This window comes from Grampus griseus (genome assembly GCF_964374135.1).
Source record: "Grampus griseus genome assembly, chromosome: 19".
NCBI classification, from domain to species: domain Eukaryota; kingdom Metazoa; phylum Chordata; class Mammalia; order Artiodactyla; family Delphinidae; genus Grampus; species Grampus griseus.
Genome location: NC_139013.1, coordinates 57141236 through 57161968, shown reverse-complemented (window position 1 = coordinate 57161968; position 20733 = coordinate 57141236). Strand labels below are relative to the sequence as shown.

The following is a 20733-nucleotide window of genomic DNA, read 5'->3' as shown; positions in this document are numbered from 1 at the left end:
ACTTAATCATCAGTGACACCTGAACTAACCCACCAGATCCTGACCACCTACCCACAGGTCAGGCACCACAAGTGGCCAGGTACCGAGGTCACACACAGGGTACCCACACAAAGGTGTTCCCTCTCACCCCGATAGGACATCACGATGGACACGAGCACATTCAAGGTCTGAGATGTCTGCCGGAAATAAACAGGTTAAAATGGATTCACGCCAACATCCGGCAAAGTCGTTAGACTAAACACACCTCTGTTTCCTAAAGGACCTTAAGACCAAGGAAATGCTGGTCTGAGACAACCAGCTTCAAGCTGGAGCACAGGGAGCCCCGGGGCACCTGACCGTCCGGGGCCCCTCGGTGTACAGATCCCGCAGGGCCTCAATTCCCAGACGCCCTCCTTCCAGAACGTTCTATGTCCTAAAGATGATGCCCCAGGAGAGCACCTCTGGCCAGTGTGGTTGTTCCCTTTCACAAAGCCTCCCCGCAATCACATTCAGGCACCCCGTCCATCCAGACGTAAGACAGCAGGCGCTCTGCGGGGGTCACTCCTTACCACTCGCCTCTGACAAAGCGCACGCAGGACCTACTTAGGGTTTCAGCTCACAGATAATCAAAGTAATCTGTGATGACAGACCACTAAGACTGCTGGCACACACCTGCAAGAAATGAGGACCTCCTCCATCTTCCACAGATTTATTTATGTAAACACAGCTTCTCAGAACTTCAAACTATAAAAACTGAAAACAGAAATGGAACCAACATTGAACCCTGCGTCATTTTAAGTGATAGATTACTCATAACCGTGCAGAGATTCAGGAATTAACTAACACTAAACCCCATCCATCTCAAGGGTAAATTCACAACACTGCATTGTTAACTATAAACTGGTAATAATTTACCCTGTTTTGTTCAACTGTGTACTAAGAACTGTAATGAGACCTCAATCCAGAAGAGCTTTTTTTTTTAACCCTCCAGGCCTCACGGTTACAGTAGATACATTTTTCAGCTTCAATTTCTATCCGTATTTCTGTTGCACAGGAATGCACCAGCCTGGCTGACAGGATAAAATCTTGTGAAGGAAATGAAGTGGGAAAGAAAGTTCAAAAAGCAAAAGGGACGATGTAAAATTTGACGGTCCAAAGCTTATTCATCAGGGGACTTGTTTTTAATGGATGATGGTATTTAGATTATAACAGAAACATTTAAGTGAGCAATGAATCTGTTTTTAAATACCAATATTAATATTCCAGAAAATACACCTTTCCACTAATGCAATTACGTCAACCTCAAGTTGTACAACTTAATATTTTGTTTTTCAAAAATTATGGAACATCCACATCACATTAAGACAGCAGGGCTTCCCTGGTGGCGCAGCGGTTGAGAGTCCACCTGCCGATGCAGGGGACGCGGGTTCATGCCCCGGTCCGGGAAGATCCCACATGCCGCGGAGCGGCTGGGCCCGTGAGCCATGGCCGCTGAGCCTGCGCGTCCGGAGCCTGTGCTCCGCAAAGGGAGAGGCCACAACAGTGAGAGGTTCGCGTACCGCAAAAAAAAAAAAAAAAAGAAGACAGCAGTAGTTATCCTGAGGGTCCGTACGGGGCAACTGTCACAGCACGTCAGTGTCCTGCCAAGGCCGAATCACAGCCCCAGGTACCCAGTCAGACACGATTCTGGGTGCTGCTGGGAAGGGGCTTTGCAGATGTGATAGAAAGTCCCAGTTGGTTGATGGTAAATTACTCGAGAGACAGATCACCCTGGGTGGGCCTGGCCTGATCGGGTGAGAGCTTTAAAAGGCAGTTTAAGGGCTTCCCTGGCGGTCCAGTGGTTAGGACTCTGCGCTTCCACTGCAGGGGGTACAGGATCGACCCCGGTTGGGGAACTAAGATCTCACATGCTGCGTGACATGGACAAACTAAATAAATAAATTAAATATTTAAAAAAATAATAATAAAAGGTTGCATGACATGGACAAACTAAATAAATAAATATTTAAAAAAATAATAATAAAAGGTTGCATGACATGGACAAACTAAATAAATAAATTAAATATTTAAAAAATAATAAGAAAAGGTTGCGTGACATGGACAAACTAAATAAATAAATTAAATATCTAAAAAAAAATAAGAAAAGGTTGCGTGACATGGACAAACTAAATAAATAAATTAAATATTTAAAAAAATAATAATAAAAGGCAGTTTAGGCTGTCCCCGATCTTGGAGACTCCAAACAGCTCCTGCCCATGGGGTGCCACCCGGTGACGATGCCCCCTGCCTGTCCACCTGCCACACAGACTGTGCACATGCTTGGCTGCCTCCACAGCCGTGTGAGCCAATTCCGAGTGGGAAGCTCCTTAGACTGGGTGCTGGCTGTCCCCACACACACCCCTCCCACTGCTTCTGCTTCTCTGGGAATCCTGTGTAAGCGGCAGCGTGACACCGAGGGCGGGAAAGTGACACTGGGACCCCGCTGGCACCAACCCCGGGCCTCGTTCAGATCGCACCAGTCTCCACGTGCGCCTGTCGTGCTGCCTCCCGGACACGCCCACCCTCCCTCCCCAGCGCACCCGCTAACCTGCTCCCTGTCTACCGCTCGGACGGACGCGGAGGATGTCACAGAGGTGGGAGCATGGGGCGTGGGACCTCTGAGCCACCTCTGCTGACACCTCCCAGGCGGCCAGGCCCAAGCATGTGCCTAGGGGCACACCCGCATGTTTAACCTTTCACCCAGACAGGGGCCTTCGGGGTGTCTGCAGGTTTGGTTATTACAAACAAAGCGGCCATGGCCATTCATGTGGAGGTTCTGTGTGAACATGAGTTTCCATTTCTCTGGGATAAGTGCCCAAGAACGTGCTTGCTAGGCCACACGGTGAGGACATTTTAACGGCGAGAAATGCTTCCGATCTGTTTCCAGAGCCGCTGCCCCGTCTTACACGCCTACCAGCAGCGGCGCGAGGCCCGGGGTCTCCGCGTCTCGCCGGCATCTGGAGGGTCCCTGCTGTGTCCAGCTGTCTCCCGTCCTCGTCTCCCTGCTGGCTAGCGCTGCTGAGCTCCTTTTCACGCGCTCACTCACCAGCCGCCTCTCCTCTCCGGTAAAAGAGCTGTTTCTGCTTTCTGCCGACTTTCCACTTGGATTGTTTGACTTTCCACTGTTGAGTTTTGAGAGGTCTTTCTTCTAGACATTCCACTAGTCCTTTATCAGATATGTGGTTTGCAGTTTCTCCTGGTCGGTCGCTTCTTTTCAGCTCCTAACAGGTCTTTCAAGGAGCGTAAGTTTTTAATCTCGATTGAGTCCACGCTCTCTTTTATTTTTCATGGATAATGCTGTTGGTGTGACGTCTCAGAAGGCTCTGCCTAGCCCCAGGTCCCACAGGTTTTCTCCTGTGTTTTCATCCCAAAGTTTTACAGTCTTACATTTTATGTTGCAATCTGTGATCCATTTTAAATCAATTGCTGCTCAAGGTGTGAGGTTTCCACCGAGGTTCATTTCTTTCATTTTGCCTGCGGAAACTACTCCCGCACCATGTGTTCAAAAAGCTGTCCTTCCTCCATCAAACTGCTTTTGCACCTTTGTCAAAATCTAGCCGGCATATTTGTGTGGGTCTATTTCTGGGCTCTCTATTCAGTTCCACTGATCAATTTATCTATTCCTCGGTCATTCTGGTTTTTAAAACTTTATGTGCTCAGTTCATTCTTTCACAGTCTTAAACCATTATTTATACCTTTACTTAGAACTGTATGTCAGTTTTCAAAGTTCCTGTTAAATAAAAACTTAACCAAAAGGGAAAAGGGAAATGCCTAGACCCACAGACCATCCTGATTGTTTTAATTCTAAGATGAGGCTAACGTGCAAGCTGAACCTTCTTGCCTAATTCTAAGATTATGCTAGTTACACACAAGCTGAATACTCTGGCCTAAGGACATTATCATTCAGAAGTAAAGCACGCCCTACAGCTTGTGACCTGTGACCACGTGCCGCGGGCTGCCCGCCCTGGCAGACAGTGACTGTGAGCGCAGGGCCCCCACCACCTCCGCGGGGCAGTCACGCGGGGGCCGCCCCCCTCAGGCAGGACTGCCCCAGGGCCCCGCGTGAAACAAAGCCTCAAACCTGGAGCGGGCACTGTGGTACCTTCCCCGCACAGATAGCCAACAGCCCGTCCAAGATCACACAGCCACTCAGTGGCAATGGCAGGTTTGAGCCCAAAGTCCTCAAGCAGCAGAGCCAACGTCCTTTACCAAAGTCAGTGAAGCCGGACCTGCACCCCACGACTCCCTGAGCATCAGAATCTCCTGGGGAAGCGAGGGCCCGCCCTGGAGAGCCTGGACTTCTCTTTTTTTAACAATTCCCCCAGGTGATTCTGATGGGTGCCCCTGGTTTAAAACAACACCAAGCACAAAATCCCCGCCCACTGCTCCCAGTAGCACCAGCCTCCCCCAGAGCCCACCCGGTCCAGCCCACTGTGCATGTGACCTTCCGTCTGCTTTGTTCAGTGACGCATCCCGGCTGCCTAGATGAACGCCCAGGACACCGGCAAGCCTGTGTGTTCAAGGAGCAGCCTCAGATCTGAGGGGCAACCTCGGGCTCGCTCGGCTGGTCCATACTGCGAAAAAAAAGAACAGAGCAGGCGCCCACAGACGCGAGGCCCAGAGCACAGCCCAGGATGCCGTCCTCACTCAGGGCAACCTGCGTCCTGAGGGCTGACCGTGTGCGCCCAGCAGGCACGAGGCTGGCTGACGGCGTCGGACACTCGGTGAATGATTTCTCGGCCTCCCGGGGATCAAGGAGCACTAAGCGCTCACACGCGTCATCCCCTCACAGCAACCCTCACTCACGACTTTTACTCGCCTTCTACTGATGAAGAAACTGATGCTTAGAAAGGGTAGAATCTGCCCAAGGTCTCATCACGTTCAGGTGACGGAGCCTGGATTCAAAGCCAAGAATCTCTCGTGCCCTTTGCCACTTGTTGGTGAACAACAGGAATAATCCTATTTCAACTACTGCTACCACTTACCCTTTCAGTGTTGGGGATTTTAATGGTTTTATTTTGATGGATTTAAAACCAAATATCTTCAGCTTTCAGAGCTGTCCTGGGAAACATTTCCAAGTTCTCTTACAAAGTGGCCTTCAGCCTCCCCTGAGTTTCAGAACACTGCTTGGTGAGCAGGTCAGAACGCCCTGTGCTGCTGCCCTAAAGCACCGACTCCTCTGCCCCTTGCTCGTCAGTCCCACCACGTGACCATGGTTTGAATGGACACCGAGGCTGCCATCAGTGAACAAGCGGCCACGGACGTGGCTCAGGGCAGGCGGGGGCAGGTTGGGCATGGGGTTAAACCCCACCAGCACTCCTTAGGCTCCCTGGAGGAACGGGGTCCCTCGGGAAAAATCAGGTCTGTCCAAGCAGCATGGTCACCCCTTATTTCCAGTTTCCAAGGAGCAAGAAGAACGTCCACAAGCGCTGACTGTGAGTTTTCTGAGCAAAAGCTCATCCGGGAGCGGAGAGCAGCCGCCACCCGCAGCAGCGCGCCGTGGACAGCAGATGCTCTAGGGCTGGGGCCGGGCTGGCGCACCCCGAGCATCCACAAGTGGGCGTCCACACAGGCTGGGGGCACTGCCGTCTTAGGAGAAGCTTCTAACCTTCCCAAGACAAGGCTAGGCGACTTAAAATGCCCAGAGGCGAGGCTGCGCGGCGGGGGGGCCGGGTCACGGTGCCTGCACCAACTCCCAGCCGGCAAAGCCAGCCTCCAGAGTGACCTGCGACCGCAACGGCGCACAGCAGCGCGGCTCACACGGGGCTGCTGCCTGCAGCCTGTGGTGAAAGGGACGCTCGCACACTGAGGTGTGGGCGCCACCCTGGCTCACACCTGAGTCAGCTTGACTTTGTGGCCTAGCGGACACTCACTGTACATCTGCTTTAACCGTTAAAGAAAAGGCCACAGTGATCAGAAGCAGAGAGTGTCCACGCGAAAATAACATGAAATGCCTCCCTCCCCGGGAGGCCAGGGCTGCTCCTCCTTCCACGATAAGCCTCCCTTCCCAGGTGCCAAGGCCACGCCGACTCTGTGCGCATGCTGGTCTGTCCCGTGGGAACCCTGAAGGAGTGTGTGTGTCCCTGACCTGTCTGATGTTCCCTGTTCTGACGAGATGTAAAACTGTGCTGAAAACCCTGCTTCTCTGGAGCAGTCTTCTGCGCTACAGTCCTTAGTTTCACTCACGTAAAACTCTTCTCTGTTCATATTATAGATTGTTTATTGATTATTTTCGTCAGCACATGAGTGAGGCAGTCAAGTTGGGCATTATTTCTGCTCACACAATGATGCCCAATTTTGTTTTCTGTGGTGGGGGAGGAGTTCCAGCCGAATATTAAAAAGTGTGTGGGGCTTCCCTGGTGGTGCAGTGGTTAAGCATCCACCTGCCAATGCAGGGGACATGGGTTCGAGCCCTGGTCCGGGAAGATCCCACATGCCGCGGAGCAACTAAGCCCATGTGCCACAACTACTGAAGCCCGCACACCACAACTACTGAGCCCACGTGCCCGAACTACTGAGCCTGCGAGCCACAACTACTGAGCCCACGTGCCACAACTACTGAAGCCCGCACGCCTAGAGCCCGTGTTCCGCAACGAAAGAAGCCACCACAATGAGAAGCCTGTGCACAGCAATGAAGAGGAGACCCCGCTCGCCACAACTAGAGAAAGTCCATGTGCAGCAATGAAGACATGACGCAGCCAAAAATAAATAAATAAAATAAATCTTAAACAATAAATACAAAAATAAGAATAAAAAGTGTGCAAAAAATTGTTTGCCTCCCTCTCTCCTACCATTGAGCCTCACTACAGTATATCTGCTGACACTGATCTTTCTGCAATTCAAAATTGTCACTCATCCAGCTCAGTTTTGGAAATGCTGAGTTTTGTGTAACCCTCTATTGACAGAAGCGAGCTCACAAGAATCTCGAGTAATCCTCTTTTCTGCTTATGAGAATATGCCAGCAGGAGGGTAAGGCACATATCCTTGGCTTTCCAGTTATAGTCCTGTCTCACATACAAGAACCGGGGTCCTAATAAAATACGAAATTGTGCCCACGTATTGTACTTACAAAAAGAAAATTGTTTACTTTTTTTACCGGGGTCCTAGAGTTTCAGTAAGAGCAAAAAAAGAGGGGTCGGGGGGACACTCAGTTAAACAATAAAACCAGATTTTTTATTAAATTAATAAAATAAATTAAAACAATAAATAAATTAAATTAAAACAATTTTGTTACTGTTTAACACTCAGTTAAACAATAAAACCAGATGCCCCGAGGTCCTCACCCCGAGGTAGGCTGGGGTCCACCTCGGTCCTCACCCCGAGGTAGGCTGGGGTCCACCATGACCCCCTGCCCCCTTTCATAGGTGCACCTGTTCTGGGAGATGCCGCACAGCCAGGCTCCATTTCCAGGTGCCTTCCATGCAAACGTAGCCCCGGGACAAGTGCTCACGCATCCCAGAGGCCTTAGGGAGTAGGATGGAGGGCATGGGGTCTCAGGTCCCTGCGGGGAGAGCAGTGGGGGGACCAGAAATGCCACTTGGCGCCAAGAACATGAGCAGGAGGCACAAGTCCCAGGGGTCCTGGGCTGTGGCAGTTCCCGTAAACCAGCCAACAGCCAGGCATCTGAACAGTCACTAACATGTGTCTTAAAGGGTTTATTTCTCTAGCTTGCAGGTTAAAGATGAAAAGGTCATAAAAACCAGGATCCACAAAAACACTCTTAGGGATAAGAATAAATTAGCACTGAAACTTTGTTTCCAATACCGAAGGGGATGAGCAAAATACAGTGTAAAACCAACTCCCCCAAAATAACCAACTGCACCAGAGAAATGGGGCAACCTGCTGCCACGAACGTCAACCCCCAGCTGCCTGGAGCCAACAGGACCCAGAAGGCGTGGGATCCACCCCGCCCCCACCCCACAGAAGCCACAGCGCCCAGGACAGGACGCTGCAAGTGCAAAGTCACAGCCCCGAGGCAGCAGAAGAGCTGTGCGTCCCTTCTTCTCCTTCCCGAGGAGCTGCAGAGACGCCTGCTCACAGAAAGGCAGGCCTGGGAGTGGGGGACACCCCAGGCAGCCAGACCCTGGCACCCACAGCTCCATCCCCAACGAAAGGAGACAGGACGCCTCTAGGACTAGGCAAGGGACGTCTTGCACAGCCCGGAAGGAAGCGCTCAAACCAAACAAAAGACCCACAAGGGGGAGGGGGGCGTCAAAGGTCACCAGAGCCACCGACGAGCACTCCCGATGGCCAAAGCTGGGACAGCGTGAGGCCAGTGCCTGAAGGGGCAGACGCTCCCTGGGACGCAGCGCGCGACTTCTGCTCCCTGAGCGGGGCTGGCACAGGGGCCGGGGAGGACAGCGCCTGCGCAGAGGCCAGGCCTGCCGCCGCTCAGCCCCGTGACCCGCCTCCAGGCCACACAGACAGGCCACGCCGTGCTGCACCCCAGCAGAGGCGGTGGGAGGCCTTCACCTCTGCGACCGTCCTCCCCAAGCCACCAGGGGCACCCCACGAGACACCTGACCAGCACCCCCAAAAGCCATACAGACAAGGGGCTGAGTAAGTGCCGCAGGCCAGGAGCCCGAGGAGACTCAGCAACTGAATGTCACGTGGACCTACAGTGAAGAGAGAATATTATACAAATAAACTCCAGAGTTTCAACAAACAGGAAACCTCCTGAGGGACACAAATCAAACAATACCGTCTCAAGAAGTTCCACGTTTATTAAAGTTCTGCATTTATTAAAGAGATCGAATTCAAAATTAAAACCTAGGCCAGATGTCTTCACTGGCAAACTCTACCAGATAGTTAAGGAGGAAATGAAACTAATCCTATAGAAACACTTTCAGAAAACAGACGATGGGGCTTCCCTGGTGGCGCAGTGGTTGAGAATCCGCCTGCCAATGCAGGGGACACGGGTTCGAGCCCTGGTCCGGGAAGATCCCACATGCCTCAGAGCAACTAAGCCTGTGTGCCACAACTACTGAGCCTGCGCTCTAGAGTCTGTGAGCCACAACTACTGAGCCCATGTGCCACAACTACTGAAGCCCGTGCGCCTAGAGCCCGTGCTCCGCAACAAGAGAAGCCACCGCAATGAGAAGCCCGTGCACCACAATGAAGAGTAGCCCCCGCTCGCCGCAACTAGAGAAAGCCTGCGTGCAGTAACAAAGACCCAACGCAACCAAAAATAAATTAATTAATTAATTACTTCTTTTAAAAAAATGGACAATGAGCTCACCTTCTGAGGCAAGCATTATCCTGATAACAAAACAGATAAAGACACGTCAAGAAAGAAAACTACAGACTAATACAATCCACGAACAGAGATGCAAAAATCCATAACCAGATATTAGCCGTCACTCCAAACACATAAAAAGGGTTCTACCCTACGATCAAGTCAGGCGTATTACGACAGAAATGCAAGGCTGCTTTAGTATCCAAAATCAAGCAGTGTAATTCACCGTAGCAACAGAATCAAGGAGGAAAAGCAAATGTCATCTCAAGTAGGTACATAAAAAGCATGTAAACATTCAACGCCTGCTCAGGACAAAAACTCACAAAATAAGGAATCTAAGGGAACTTCTTCAGCCGGACAAAGAGCAGCTATGAAAAATGTGCAGCTAACATCACACTTAATGGTGAAAGGCTGGTTGCTTTCACTCAAAGACCAGAAATAAGGTAAAAATATTTTTTAAAAAGTATACACTGAAATGGAGATCACAGTCAGTGCGGCAAAGTAAGAAAAGGTACAGAACTTTGATAGGAAGTAAAACTTTTTAAAAACCCTACTGAAAAGCTACTAAAACAAGTGAATTTAGAAATAATTCAGGATAAAGGTCAGCAGAGAAAAGTCTACTGTATTTCTATATACTGCCAATGAACACGCAGAAGTTAAAATTTAAAACACAATACCATGCATTAGAGCGCCTAAAAGTGCGACGTGCTTAGAGGTAAGTTTAACAAATGCATGTGAGAGCTTTACGATGAAAACTACACGACACTGCTGAGAGGGATCAGACCCGCGAACATGGAGAGGTGTACCTTGTGCGTGGATCAGAAGACTCAGTGGTGTTAGGACGGCAGTTCTCTCCAGATGGCCTTCAGATTCAGCACAACCCCAATCACGAGGCATGAGTTATCCTAAAACTAGAGAAGTGCTCCAAACTATGAGAACGTGCATCATCTATTAAAACCTCTGACTATACCTGCTTTGGTTATTAGACTGCATCTCTAATCTGCAGTCATGAGGTTAACAATCCCCTAAACTGTATGTATGTAAACTGTATGTTTTCTTTGATCTGTAGCCCTGACACGTACAGGGTATCAGGATTAGGCCCCCAGAAGTGTGCAGCTGTGAAAGGTAACCCACACCAGTCAGGAAAAGAAGTCATACGTACACAAAATTAAATGGAAATCGCAAAATGCAAAATTCGATAAGGAAAGGATGAAGCAAATCCCTCATGGCTAAAACCAAACCATTTCTTCACAATTCAAACAACCCTATCTTGTCACAGTCCAAAGCCTATGAAATGCTGTACTTTCGACCTTAAACTCTGAACGATATGACCACCCAGAGACGCTGGGGCTACACTGCCGGAACCGAGACGCCCAGAAGGAGGCCCCTCTCTACCCAGGAGCCATGAGGGCTCAAAAAACCAGAACAGCCAGTCCATAAACATCCATCAACATTTTTACTTTTTTAAAAAGACCCTCTGGGAAATAAAACAAAGAATCAGCAACCAGCGTATTAGAGGGAATTTAAATAATTTAATAATTTAAATAACTTTTTGATCAAATAGTTCAATTCTCTGTGGGTGAATAACCAGCTTAGAGGAAAAGAAAGAAGAAAACTTTCCCCTTACACGTAAACTTTCATCTTACATGACACATCTCTCTGAAAGAAAAACTTTAAAAGAAATCACTTTTTTTTCTTTTTTTCAGTTTTGAGTATTAAAAGAAGACTCTCGGGACTGCCCTGGTGGTCCATTGGGTAAGACCCCACGCTCCCAATGCAGGGGTCCTGGGTTCGATCCTTGGTCAGGGAACTAGATCCCACATGCATGCCACAACTAAGAGTCCGCATGCCGCAACGAAGAAGCCCGCAGGCTGCAACTAAGAGCCCTCGTGCCACAACTAAAAGATCCCACATGCCTCAACGAGGACCCGTGTGCTGCAACTAAGACCCGGCGCAGCTGAAATAAATAAATAACTATTAAGGGGGGGAAAAGAAGCCTCTGATTCATTACAATTGTTTTAAAATTATAGGAACACACTAAAGCTTTAAAAGAAATGTTTAAGCTTTTAAAGCTAAAAGTTTGTTATATGTCAATAATATCTCAATAAATAAACCATTTGTACATTAAAAAATAAAGAAAAGAGGGACTTCCCTGGTGGTGCAGTGGTTAAGAATCTGCCTTCCAATGTAGGGGACGTGGGTTTGATCCCTGGTTGGGGAACTAAGATCCCACATGCTGCAGGGCAACTGCTAAGCCGGCATGCTCTGGAGCCCATGCACCACAACTACTGAGCCCACGTGCTCTGGAGCCCGTGTGCCAAAACTAGAGAGACGCCCGCACGCCACAATGAAGAGCCCGCACGCCACAACTAAGACCAGAAAAATAAATATATATATATATATATATGTATATGTATATATAAAACAAAAAAAGAATAAAAATCAATTGTTTTAAAAGAAACACAAGCATTTTTCTAGTTAATCAGTATGTTCAGTTCATGAAAACAAACAAACCTGAACCAGCTGGCTTGGAGTCACTCTCGGTAAGTCTGGCTCCACAGGACCCCGCTGGGCAGCAGGGACAGGTCCCTGAGTCCCCACACTGCACATGGGCACTTGCACTGGCCTTCCAGAGGGCATCTACCAGGACAGCAACCCAGGTGGGCCTGCACCCCAGGCTCAGCTCGGTCCTACCTACTGCCGTCCTTCAAGTGGCTGTGCCTGGCCTCAAAGCTCAGAAAATGGGGTTTTACATTAATCCAGATAAACGTCCCCATCCACACACTTGATCCCATCACGCCACGCAATTCAATGGAGGCTGCTCCTGAAATGCTCACGGGGGCACGTGAAGGGTGAGCTGCCACGTACTGAGCTGTGCAGCTCGTCACAGAAAGCTTCGGCGCCTGCCCCTTCCAATGCCAGCACGACACAGCTTTAGGGTTGAAACCTCACATGGCTACACCTAGGATCACAATGAGGCAAAATCCCAATTTACGGCACACTTACAAGGAGGAAAGGAAGCAGTCACCCGAAAGAAGCCAAGTCCATTTTTCTTTTTCCCAAGTAGAACACCATTGCTGAATGAAAGCCCATCCAAGTAAACTTACAAACATGTTTATTACAATGATTAAGCTTTAGCATCACAGAAAAAGGTTTTCTCTCTTTCTTTCTCTTCTTTTTTCTTGAATTTATTTAAAGGATCTCATTCAGGCGTAGAATCTGAAAAACCTGGATCCAAAATGCCAAGTAGGGTTGGCAGCAGTCCACCGCCCCCTGTGCTCTGGGAATTCAAGAGAGTAAATAAATACTTCTCAGAGCTGAGAGCAAAGTCTAGTCCAGGCCAGTTTTAATTAGAAATAACCCACAGGCGAGTGGATTTCGGTGCGTCCCACAGCTGCTGGACTGCTCTGGGCCAGGTGCGGCCTCTCCGAGTGGAGGGGCCAGTGACGCTGCAGTGGACAACTCGTCACCCACCATCCAGAGGCCTCGTCACAGCCGACAAGCCCCTCAGGGTCGTCCTCGTTTGTCCTGGGAGATGACAGACTTCCCAACAACACTCACGCCAGTGCCAAGTGGCCTAAGGAATCTTAAGTTATTTTCTAAAGCACATGACCCGGATATAAAATAATGTGGGATTTATGTGCTTCTAACTGTTACTTTAGTGTCTGAGGCACAAAGTACTTGTAGAAGTACTTTATTACTCGGAATGTTAACCGATCTCTCATTGTTTTTTGGAGACTTCCTTTTCTGTGTTCTACTACCCACACTTAAGACACACGTTTCTCATTTACTTATGTGCTTATAAATTAGTCATTTTCTAACTTAAATATACACTTTTTTCATTGATATACTAGGGTTGAATTCTTGACCTTTACTTCTGCCCAAATTTTCTTGTTAACAGCTTTCGATTACTGGTAATTTTTATTTCTCATTTTTAGAACATTCATGGAGGGAAATGCCAGACTTAGTATCTTCTTTGAAAATCATTCATAAACAACCTATTCTAAACTATGTCTAAGAAAACAAAGGAGTGACCTTTCCTTCTATTACTCTAACATTAACTTGTATAAGTAATGGTTTTGTTAACGATAGTAATGAATCTGCCGCCAACATACAATAAGTGTATTCTATAATGGGTTGACTTTATGTCACGATACAATCCTTTAAAACCAGAAGAGCTAACTGAGCTGGATTAACTATATTACACACCTGAGTCTGTATTAGAAAACTTTACTCTGATTTCACCACTTGTCAATGCACACGGAGGTCTCTCCACGATGACAGCTTCTCCCCAGCGGAGGGAAGCGCTCTGGGTTTCCTGAACGGGAGAGTCGCTAACACGCCCCACGAGCCCCGCCGTCACCGGAATGCTGGAGAGAGAAGGGGCCTCCCTGCAGTCTGGAAGTGCCTTCCCCCAAGCAGCCATCAGCGCCATCGTCAGACGGGACGTGGCCCACGAGTCAGGCCGCGCTCAGCAGCAGGCCGGGCGTGGCCATGGCGGGTCCATCACTGGCCTGCAGGAGAGGACAGGGCTGGTGGTCCCTGCAGACCTGCCCTTCTCCCCCATCCTCCTTCTGAAAACGGGCAGACTGGAAACAGCACAACTCTGTGACTCAGCCCGGTCACCCCATGGTGTCAAACGAGGACAACCTGCCCGCCGAGGTCCGTCCTCCCCCCTGGACCTGACACCCAGGGAAGCCCCAAACGAGCGGCCTCAGGGTCCAAGCACAGCTGCAGCGCCACCTGCAGCCCCGAGGACCCGTCCTCGTCCGCCCAACCTCATGGAACGGCCACAAACCACCGACGGTGCAGTATGAGCGGCACATCCCTGGGTCCTGAAGACGACCTCTTCCCGACACAGGTGACAAAGTGACACACCACCACAAGAGCCATCCTTACTCAGGGCAGGAAGTCTGTCTCACTCTCGCCTCACCTCTCAGAGCAACAGTCCTCGAGGGCGGGGCCCGGGGGCGCACTTGGTTATACCTGAGACCCCACGGGTTTGGCAGGCAGAGCCAAGGAGGCTGCCAGCCTTCACGGCATGAGACAGCCTCCCCGACAGAAACCTTTCCCACACAGATCCCACAGGTCCCATTCATGGGCGTGAACAACATGCTTCTAACTCTCTGAGCCCAGAATCTTACTCCATTCTACACTCATACACAAAGTATTTTTGGATAGTTTCAAAGTAAGGTGAATTTTCCCGGAATTTCACTATTGTTTGAGTCTAGAAAAAACTACACTTTGCTTTATGTGAAACTTCATCAAGAACTGCTCATTTTGAAATATTCCACCACCAACTGGTATCTGAGTCCCAGGGTGACAGCCCTCCCAGCTGCCAGCTCTGACATGGGAGGTTTGGTCCTATTCACTAACTCCTTATGTAGTTCCCCCAGCCTTTTCCATATCAAAATATATGTTATTTTATTATACATGACCATCCTTTTATTTCTCCTTACATTATTATTAAGACATTACATTAGTTTTTAAATTACATTTTCTAAACATTGCATTTTAGGATATGAGGGCATTACAAAAAAATTATTCTTTAAAAAAGGCACTGGCTGGGACTTCCCTGGTGGCGCAGTGGTTAATACTCCGCGCTCCCAATGCAGGGGGCCCAGGTTCGATCCCTGGTCAGGGAACTAGATCCCACATGCATGCCACAACTAAGAGCTCGCATGCCACAACTAAGGAGCCCGCCTGCTGCAACTAAGATCCAGCACAACCAAATAAATAAATAAATAAGTAAATGGACAACCAGCTTCTTCAAAAAAAAAAAAAAGGTACTGGTCCTGGTAGGTCTGAGCCTCACTGCCTGCAGAGAGGACACACTCCACAAATGTTCACTGGGAGAAAAGATACGGCTGACCCATCAGGACAAGGTATAAACACAGGGTGAATCACCACGGACCAACAGGCCTTCCCTTTGGGGACAGAGACCCCTGGGGTCCCCCACCCCGGCTGGAGAGCAGCTTTCGGGGCCACGCAGGGTCTCCAACACCCCAGGACACTTCTGAGAGTTAAAGGAGGCCCACACTGCAGGCGTCATCCACGGCTGTCCCAGGCAGACCAGGACAGGCAGCCACCTTGACACGAGGCACATACTTGAGCACCCTCCTCAATCCCACGTGCCCCAGGGCACACGTGCGTGGACCTGCAGATGCGGCAGCAGCCTGGCCGTGGCTCCCCCTCCTCTGAGCCCCACCACCCTCCTCCGCAGACACACGGGAGAGAGGCAGCAGTTGGCCCAGAGAGCCACGACAAGACCCTCAGTAAAAGCTCCGAGCTCTGGTCAAGCGCAAAGACAAGTGTTGCCATCGTCACACTGAGATTTCCTCGTAGCCCACCGTGGGCAAGGATAAAAACACCAGTGGAGGGCTTCCCTGGTGGCGCAGTGGTTGAGAGTCCGCCTGCCGATGCAGGGGACACGGGTTCGTGCCCCGGTCCGGGAAGATCCCACATGCCGCAGAGCGGCTGGGCCCGTGAGCCATGGCTGCTGAGCCTGCGCGTCCGGAGCCTGTGCTCCGCAACGGGAGAGGCCACAACAGTGAGAGGCCCACGTACCGCAAAAAAAAAAAAAAAAACACCAGTGGAACTGATGGAAGGAGCCGCCCACGACCTGAGCTTCCGCTCATCTCAGCAGAGCCCATGACGGTGCCCTGGACCAAGGACAGGCAAACAGGTCAGAGACAGAGACACCCTTCCCATCGGCCCCCACTCTCCAGAAGCTTTGATTCAAACGGCACCTGAACTACTACACGTCACTACCGTTAGGCTCTAGATAGAAAAACAACATACAGGCACAATAAAAACTATAGACACGAATGGAAAGTTTGATATACTCAAGTGAAATGTATAAAAAGCTACCTATGGGGCTTCCCTGGTGGCGCAGTGGTTGAGAGTCCGCCTGCCGATGCAGGGGACATGGGTTTGTGCCCCGGTCCGGGAGGATCCCACATGCCGCGGAGCGGCTGGGCCCGTGAGCCATGGCCGCTGAGCCTGTGCGTCCGGAGCCTGTGCTCCGCAACGGGACAGGCCACAACAGTGAGAGGCCCGCGTACCGCAAAAAAAAAAAAAAGCTACCTATGAAGAAAAAATTCTCTCAAGACTAGCCAGATGGAACAGAAAAAAAAGAGAAGAAACGAACGTACAGCTTCAAAGCTCCGGTGGGCCAGTTCCAAAGGAGAGATGCACCAGCCTGGCTTATGTCAAAATAAAACTGTGAGGACGACCCCAGCCGCCCCACAGAGGCCCCGTGTTTCCTTCCAGTCTGACTAGGATCCCTCCCTGAGAGCACCAGGGGGCATGGGCCCGGGGAGGAGGTTCTTACCATCGCACTTTGTTGCAGGTCTGGGTGGCGCCGAGAGGAGAGCCCGCCACCATGGGCACCTGGATGGGGCTGTGCTGCTTGTTGGTGACCAGATCCAGTTTCTCCTCCAGTGATTTACATGTGGCCTCCAGAGCCTGCAGCTTGGCTTCAATGCTATCCAATCGCAAGCAGATTGTCTGGTTAATGGAATACAGGAATGACTGCAAGTGAAAAAAAGGAAAGCTTCAGGAAGGGCATCCTGAACTCCAAGGAGATAATTCCAAGGAACATCAAACAGTTATTTCCCAGACTCAGCTGTATCTATTCCCACAGAACGATCCTCGCACTTCAGCTCTTTAGTTATAAGCCAGAAGCATTTCACTAGACAAGCTCGACCTTGTGCACTCACAATGTGACTACTTAATCGGGCTCTTCTCTGTGTAGTTGCGATTCTTAGTTACACTTAAGTCCGTATAACACAAGATGTAAGTGGACGTTACAACGCAAGTTTCTATTAATCAGTAAACTTACACATAAAACTGGTCAAATTCTACAATGAAAACAGATGACATCCAACATCAAAACGGCCCGGAAACCGCCTGCTCGCGTTACACTCGCCCGAGCCCCACCCCCAAGGTGAAATGCGGCAATGACTCTCCTGCGCGTGGGAGCAGCACGCCTGCCACCTAGTGGCCACAGAAAGAGCAGCCTCGCCTTCCACTGCTGCCATCCAAGTCCCGCCGACCACAGGGACGTGTGTGGCTCCAAAGGCAAGGAATGGCTCAGACAAACACCGGACAGGAAGCTCGCCCCCTCCCACGGCGGCTGCTCCTGCCCTGAGTCGGCAAGGGCACAGAGGGAAGCAGGCTGCTGCCCCCGCTGGCCTCACCAGCTGATACTGGGAAACGGGCGCCAGCCCGGAGCAAGCCCCTGGGGCATCCAACCGCCCAGCTCAGCAGTGAGGGGGGCAGGGGGGGCAGCAGCTGAAATAGTGAAGAGCTCGTATTTTACCTTGTCTCTCTCCTTTTCTGCCCTTGACTTCAAAGGGAAAAATGCCCAGAGTGCCAGTCACATCAGCAGGAAGGGGACAGACCGCGGAGAGCAGACGGGCACAGGGGCCATTCGGAGCAGACCGGGACCCCAGCGCACGGAGGGGGCGGCACGGAGGCCGGCCCCTCTGCCCACTGGCCGCGGCTGACCCACTCCGGCGGCCGCTCCCCTTCCTCACGGGAGGTGACCCCACAGCTAGAGCCACGTGGTCCATCACACCGTGCGGCTGGAGTCAAGGCCCAGGAGGCGGGGAAAATGGATACTCTTATTCAGTGCTTTGAACAGACTGAGCTGATCTTCTGAAGAAATTAAACACATCTGTCTAACTGCCCGGTCTGTACGGCAGTAAGGGCAGCAGTGGGGTAAATAAAACCCACACACTGTCCCAACAACCTGCTGTGTCTCAAGCAATCACCCCCCTGACAAGTCCCATCGCGGGAGAGCTGACACATACGGGAGAGGGCTAAATCCCACACCCTCCGCTGACTCCCCCGCAGGAGCACGGGCCGTGGAGGCACGGCAGGCCGCGCCAGGGTCATGTGGAGACACAGCGCGGGCGGCCCATCCCCTGAGAGTGACATCGAGGCAGCGCCCGAGGCCCACCCTGACCTAAGACGTCGCGACAACCACTAGCCGCTGGCTGAAGTCTTGAGATCAAATCACCGATGACCCCACTATTTTTTATAATTTGAAGACGTCAACCATGCGGCTCCCAAATTCCCTAAACACAGTGAAACCTCCTCGTCTTAATTCTGAATTAGAAGTGATTCTGCCTGGAGTTTGGACAAACATCACTGTTAATACACTAATAACACAACTTCACAAATTAATAAAACAAAGAAAGGCAGAGAATAGTACTTTTAAATAAGTCTTCTATATACAAGGGATATTAACCAAAAATCATCCAAATCTATTCCTTTTAAAGAGCTCTGAGCAACCTAGGTGTCCAGCGACAGATGAATGGATAAAGAAGATGTGGCACATATATACAATGGAATATTACTCAGCCATAAAAGGAAACGAAATTGAGTTATCTGTAGTGAGGTGAATGGACCTAGAGTCTGTCATACAGAGTGAAGTCAGTCAGAAAGAGAAAAACAAATACAGTATGCTAACACATATATATGGAATCTAAAAAAAAAAAGGTCATGAAGAACCTAGGGGTAAGACGGGAATAAAGACACAGACATAGAGAATGGACTTGAGGACACAGGGAGGGGGAAGCTGGGGCAAAGTCCGGGAGTGGCATGGACATATATACACCACCGAATGTAAAATGGATAGCTAGTGGGAAGCAGCTGCATAGCACAGGGAGATCGGTTCAGTGCTTTGTGACCACCTAGAGGGGTGGGATAGGGAGGGTGGGAGGGAGACACAAGAGGGAGGAGATATGGGGATATATGTTTATGTATAGCTGATTCACTTTGTTGTACAACAGAAACTAACACAGCATTGTGAAGCAATTATACTCCAATAAAGATATATTAAAAAATTAAATTAGCCAATTTAAAGTGAAAAAAAAAATAAAGAGCTCTGGCAATCTGGTGAGCACACTTTTCCTAGCACACGGGTGCCGGGTTCAAGCCGGGGCCCGAGGCCCTGCTCGCCAACCAGGGGACGGGGCTGAGGCGGGGGCGCTTTCACTGCACCTTATCCACATCTGACTGCTGTGCTGTTTACCACACACGCCTCTTTTGTGATAAAATTATAACTGCACTTTATTTTAAGACATAATGTGGGGTTACTGAAGCAGCGGCCCTCTATCCATTAGTATGAAATAGAAATTTAACTGAATGTGTCTTTAAACCACGCCACGTATCTTTAAGCTCACGCTGCTTCTCCTTGTTAAAAAGATGAGCCAGATGTTTCTAAACACAGCCCTACAGAAGCAGAGGGCATAGGAGAAGTCGCTTTGGTTCTCTGCACTGCTGTCCTAACTTCTCACAAGTGCTGGTGTTTATCTCCGTGGCTCTGCAAACTGCAGACCAAACAAGCAAACCCAAGAACCAGCCATCACCCACGACTGACTCTGTGGTTTCCCAGACCCCATCCAGCAAACTTTAAAATTCAGGTGACTTAAACGATAGGCACCAAAGTGCTTCATCACTAGTAGAAAATATTCGCCACAGGAATTGTGCACTTTCCCTCCGTGCACGATAGGTCCACGGGTCTACGGAGGACGAGGCCTCATGTGGCAGCGATCCCAGTTAAACCATGTGATTCTTCAAGGGAAAACGTCATGCCTTTATGCATTCGTGGGGGGTTGAACAGTGACTCCCAGAAATGATACGTCTACATCCTAACCCCCAGAACCTACAAACGTGGCCTTTCTTGGAAACAGTATCTTTCCAAACGTAATCAAATTAAGATGAGGTCATCCTAGGTTAGGGTGGCCCTAAATCCAATGAGACTGCCCTTATAAGAGACAGAAAAGGAGAGACACAGACAGGGAGGAGAGGCCACGTGAAGACGGAGGCAGATACTAGAGGGAAGCGGCCACGAGGCAAGGGACGCCTGGGGCCCCCAGGAGCTGAAAGAGGCAAGAGGGACACTCCCCCAGAGCCTCTACAGGGAACTCAGCCCTGGTGACAAACTGATTTCAAACTTCTGGCCTCCAGGACTGTGAGAGAGTAAATTTCTATTGTTTTAGGTGCTCCCCGCTCTGCCCCGCATTGTGATAATTCGTTATGGCAGCCCCACATAAGATACAAACAAAAACATACATTAATATTTTTACCTTTATAGAAGGATCCTGGCAATTGATCTCTAGTCGCTGACGTTTCAAAGCTGGTTCATCTTCGTCTGTCACTACATGATTCTCCAGTACAACTGAAAATTAAAGGCAGAGACAAAAACACTTTAATTCAAAAAGTTTTACAGAGCTGTTTAATATTAAGACAGGAAACAGTTCTGACTCCTGAAGTGTAGAGGGGTCACCTTGAGGTGACATGAGAAAGGGCACAACCTGCTTCATATGTTACTTTTCACAGGTTTAACTTAAAATTCTCAGTCAGGCAGAAAACAGGATCTCTCCCTAATCTCAAGAAAAACTGAGATACCGGATAAATGTTTTCACTAATGCGCCACTGAGTTGACCCCCACACCGAGACAGCAGGCT

General features: G+C 49.8%; 1 protein-coding gene across 3 annotated transcripts in view; it reads right to left on the bottom strand.

The window, feature by feature from the left end:
- BANP (BTG3 associated nuclear protein) overlaps positions 1-20733 on the bottom strand; it is a 104317-nt gene that overhangs the window by 54572 nt on the left and 29012 nt on the right. For all 3 annotated transcript variants that reach the window (XM_082677077.1, XM_082677076.1, XM_082677078.1), the window contains exons 3-4: positions 20353-20444; positions 16587-16786 (exon numbers count right to left, since the gene is read on the bottom strand). In XM_082677077.1, the coding sequence (XP_082533203.1) occupies positions 16587-16786; positions 20353-20444 (292 nt within the window). The remainder of the gene's footprint in view (positions 1-16586; positions 16787-20352; positions 20445-20733) is intronic.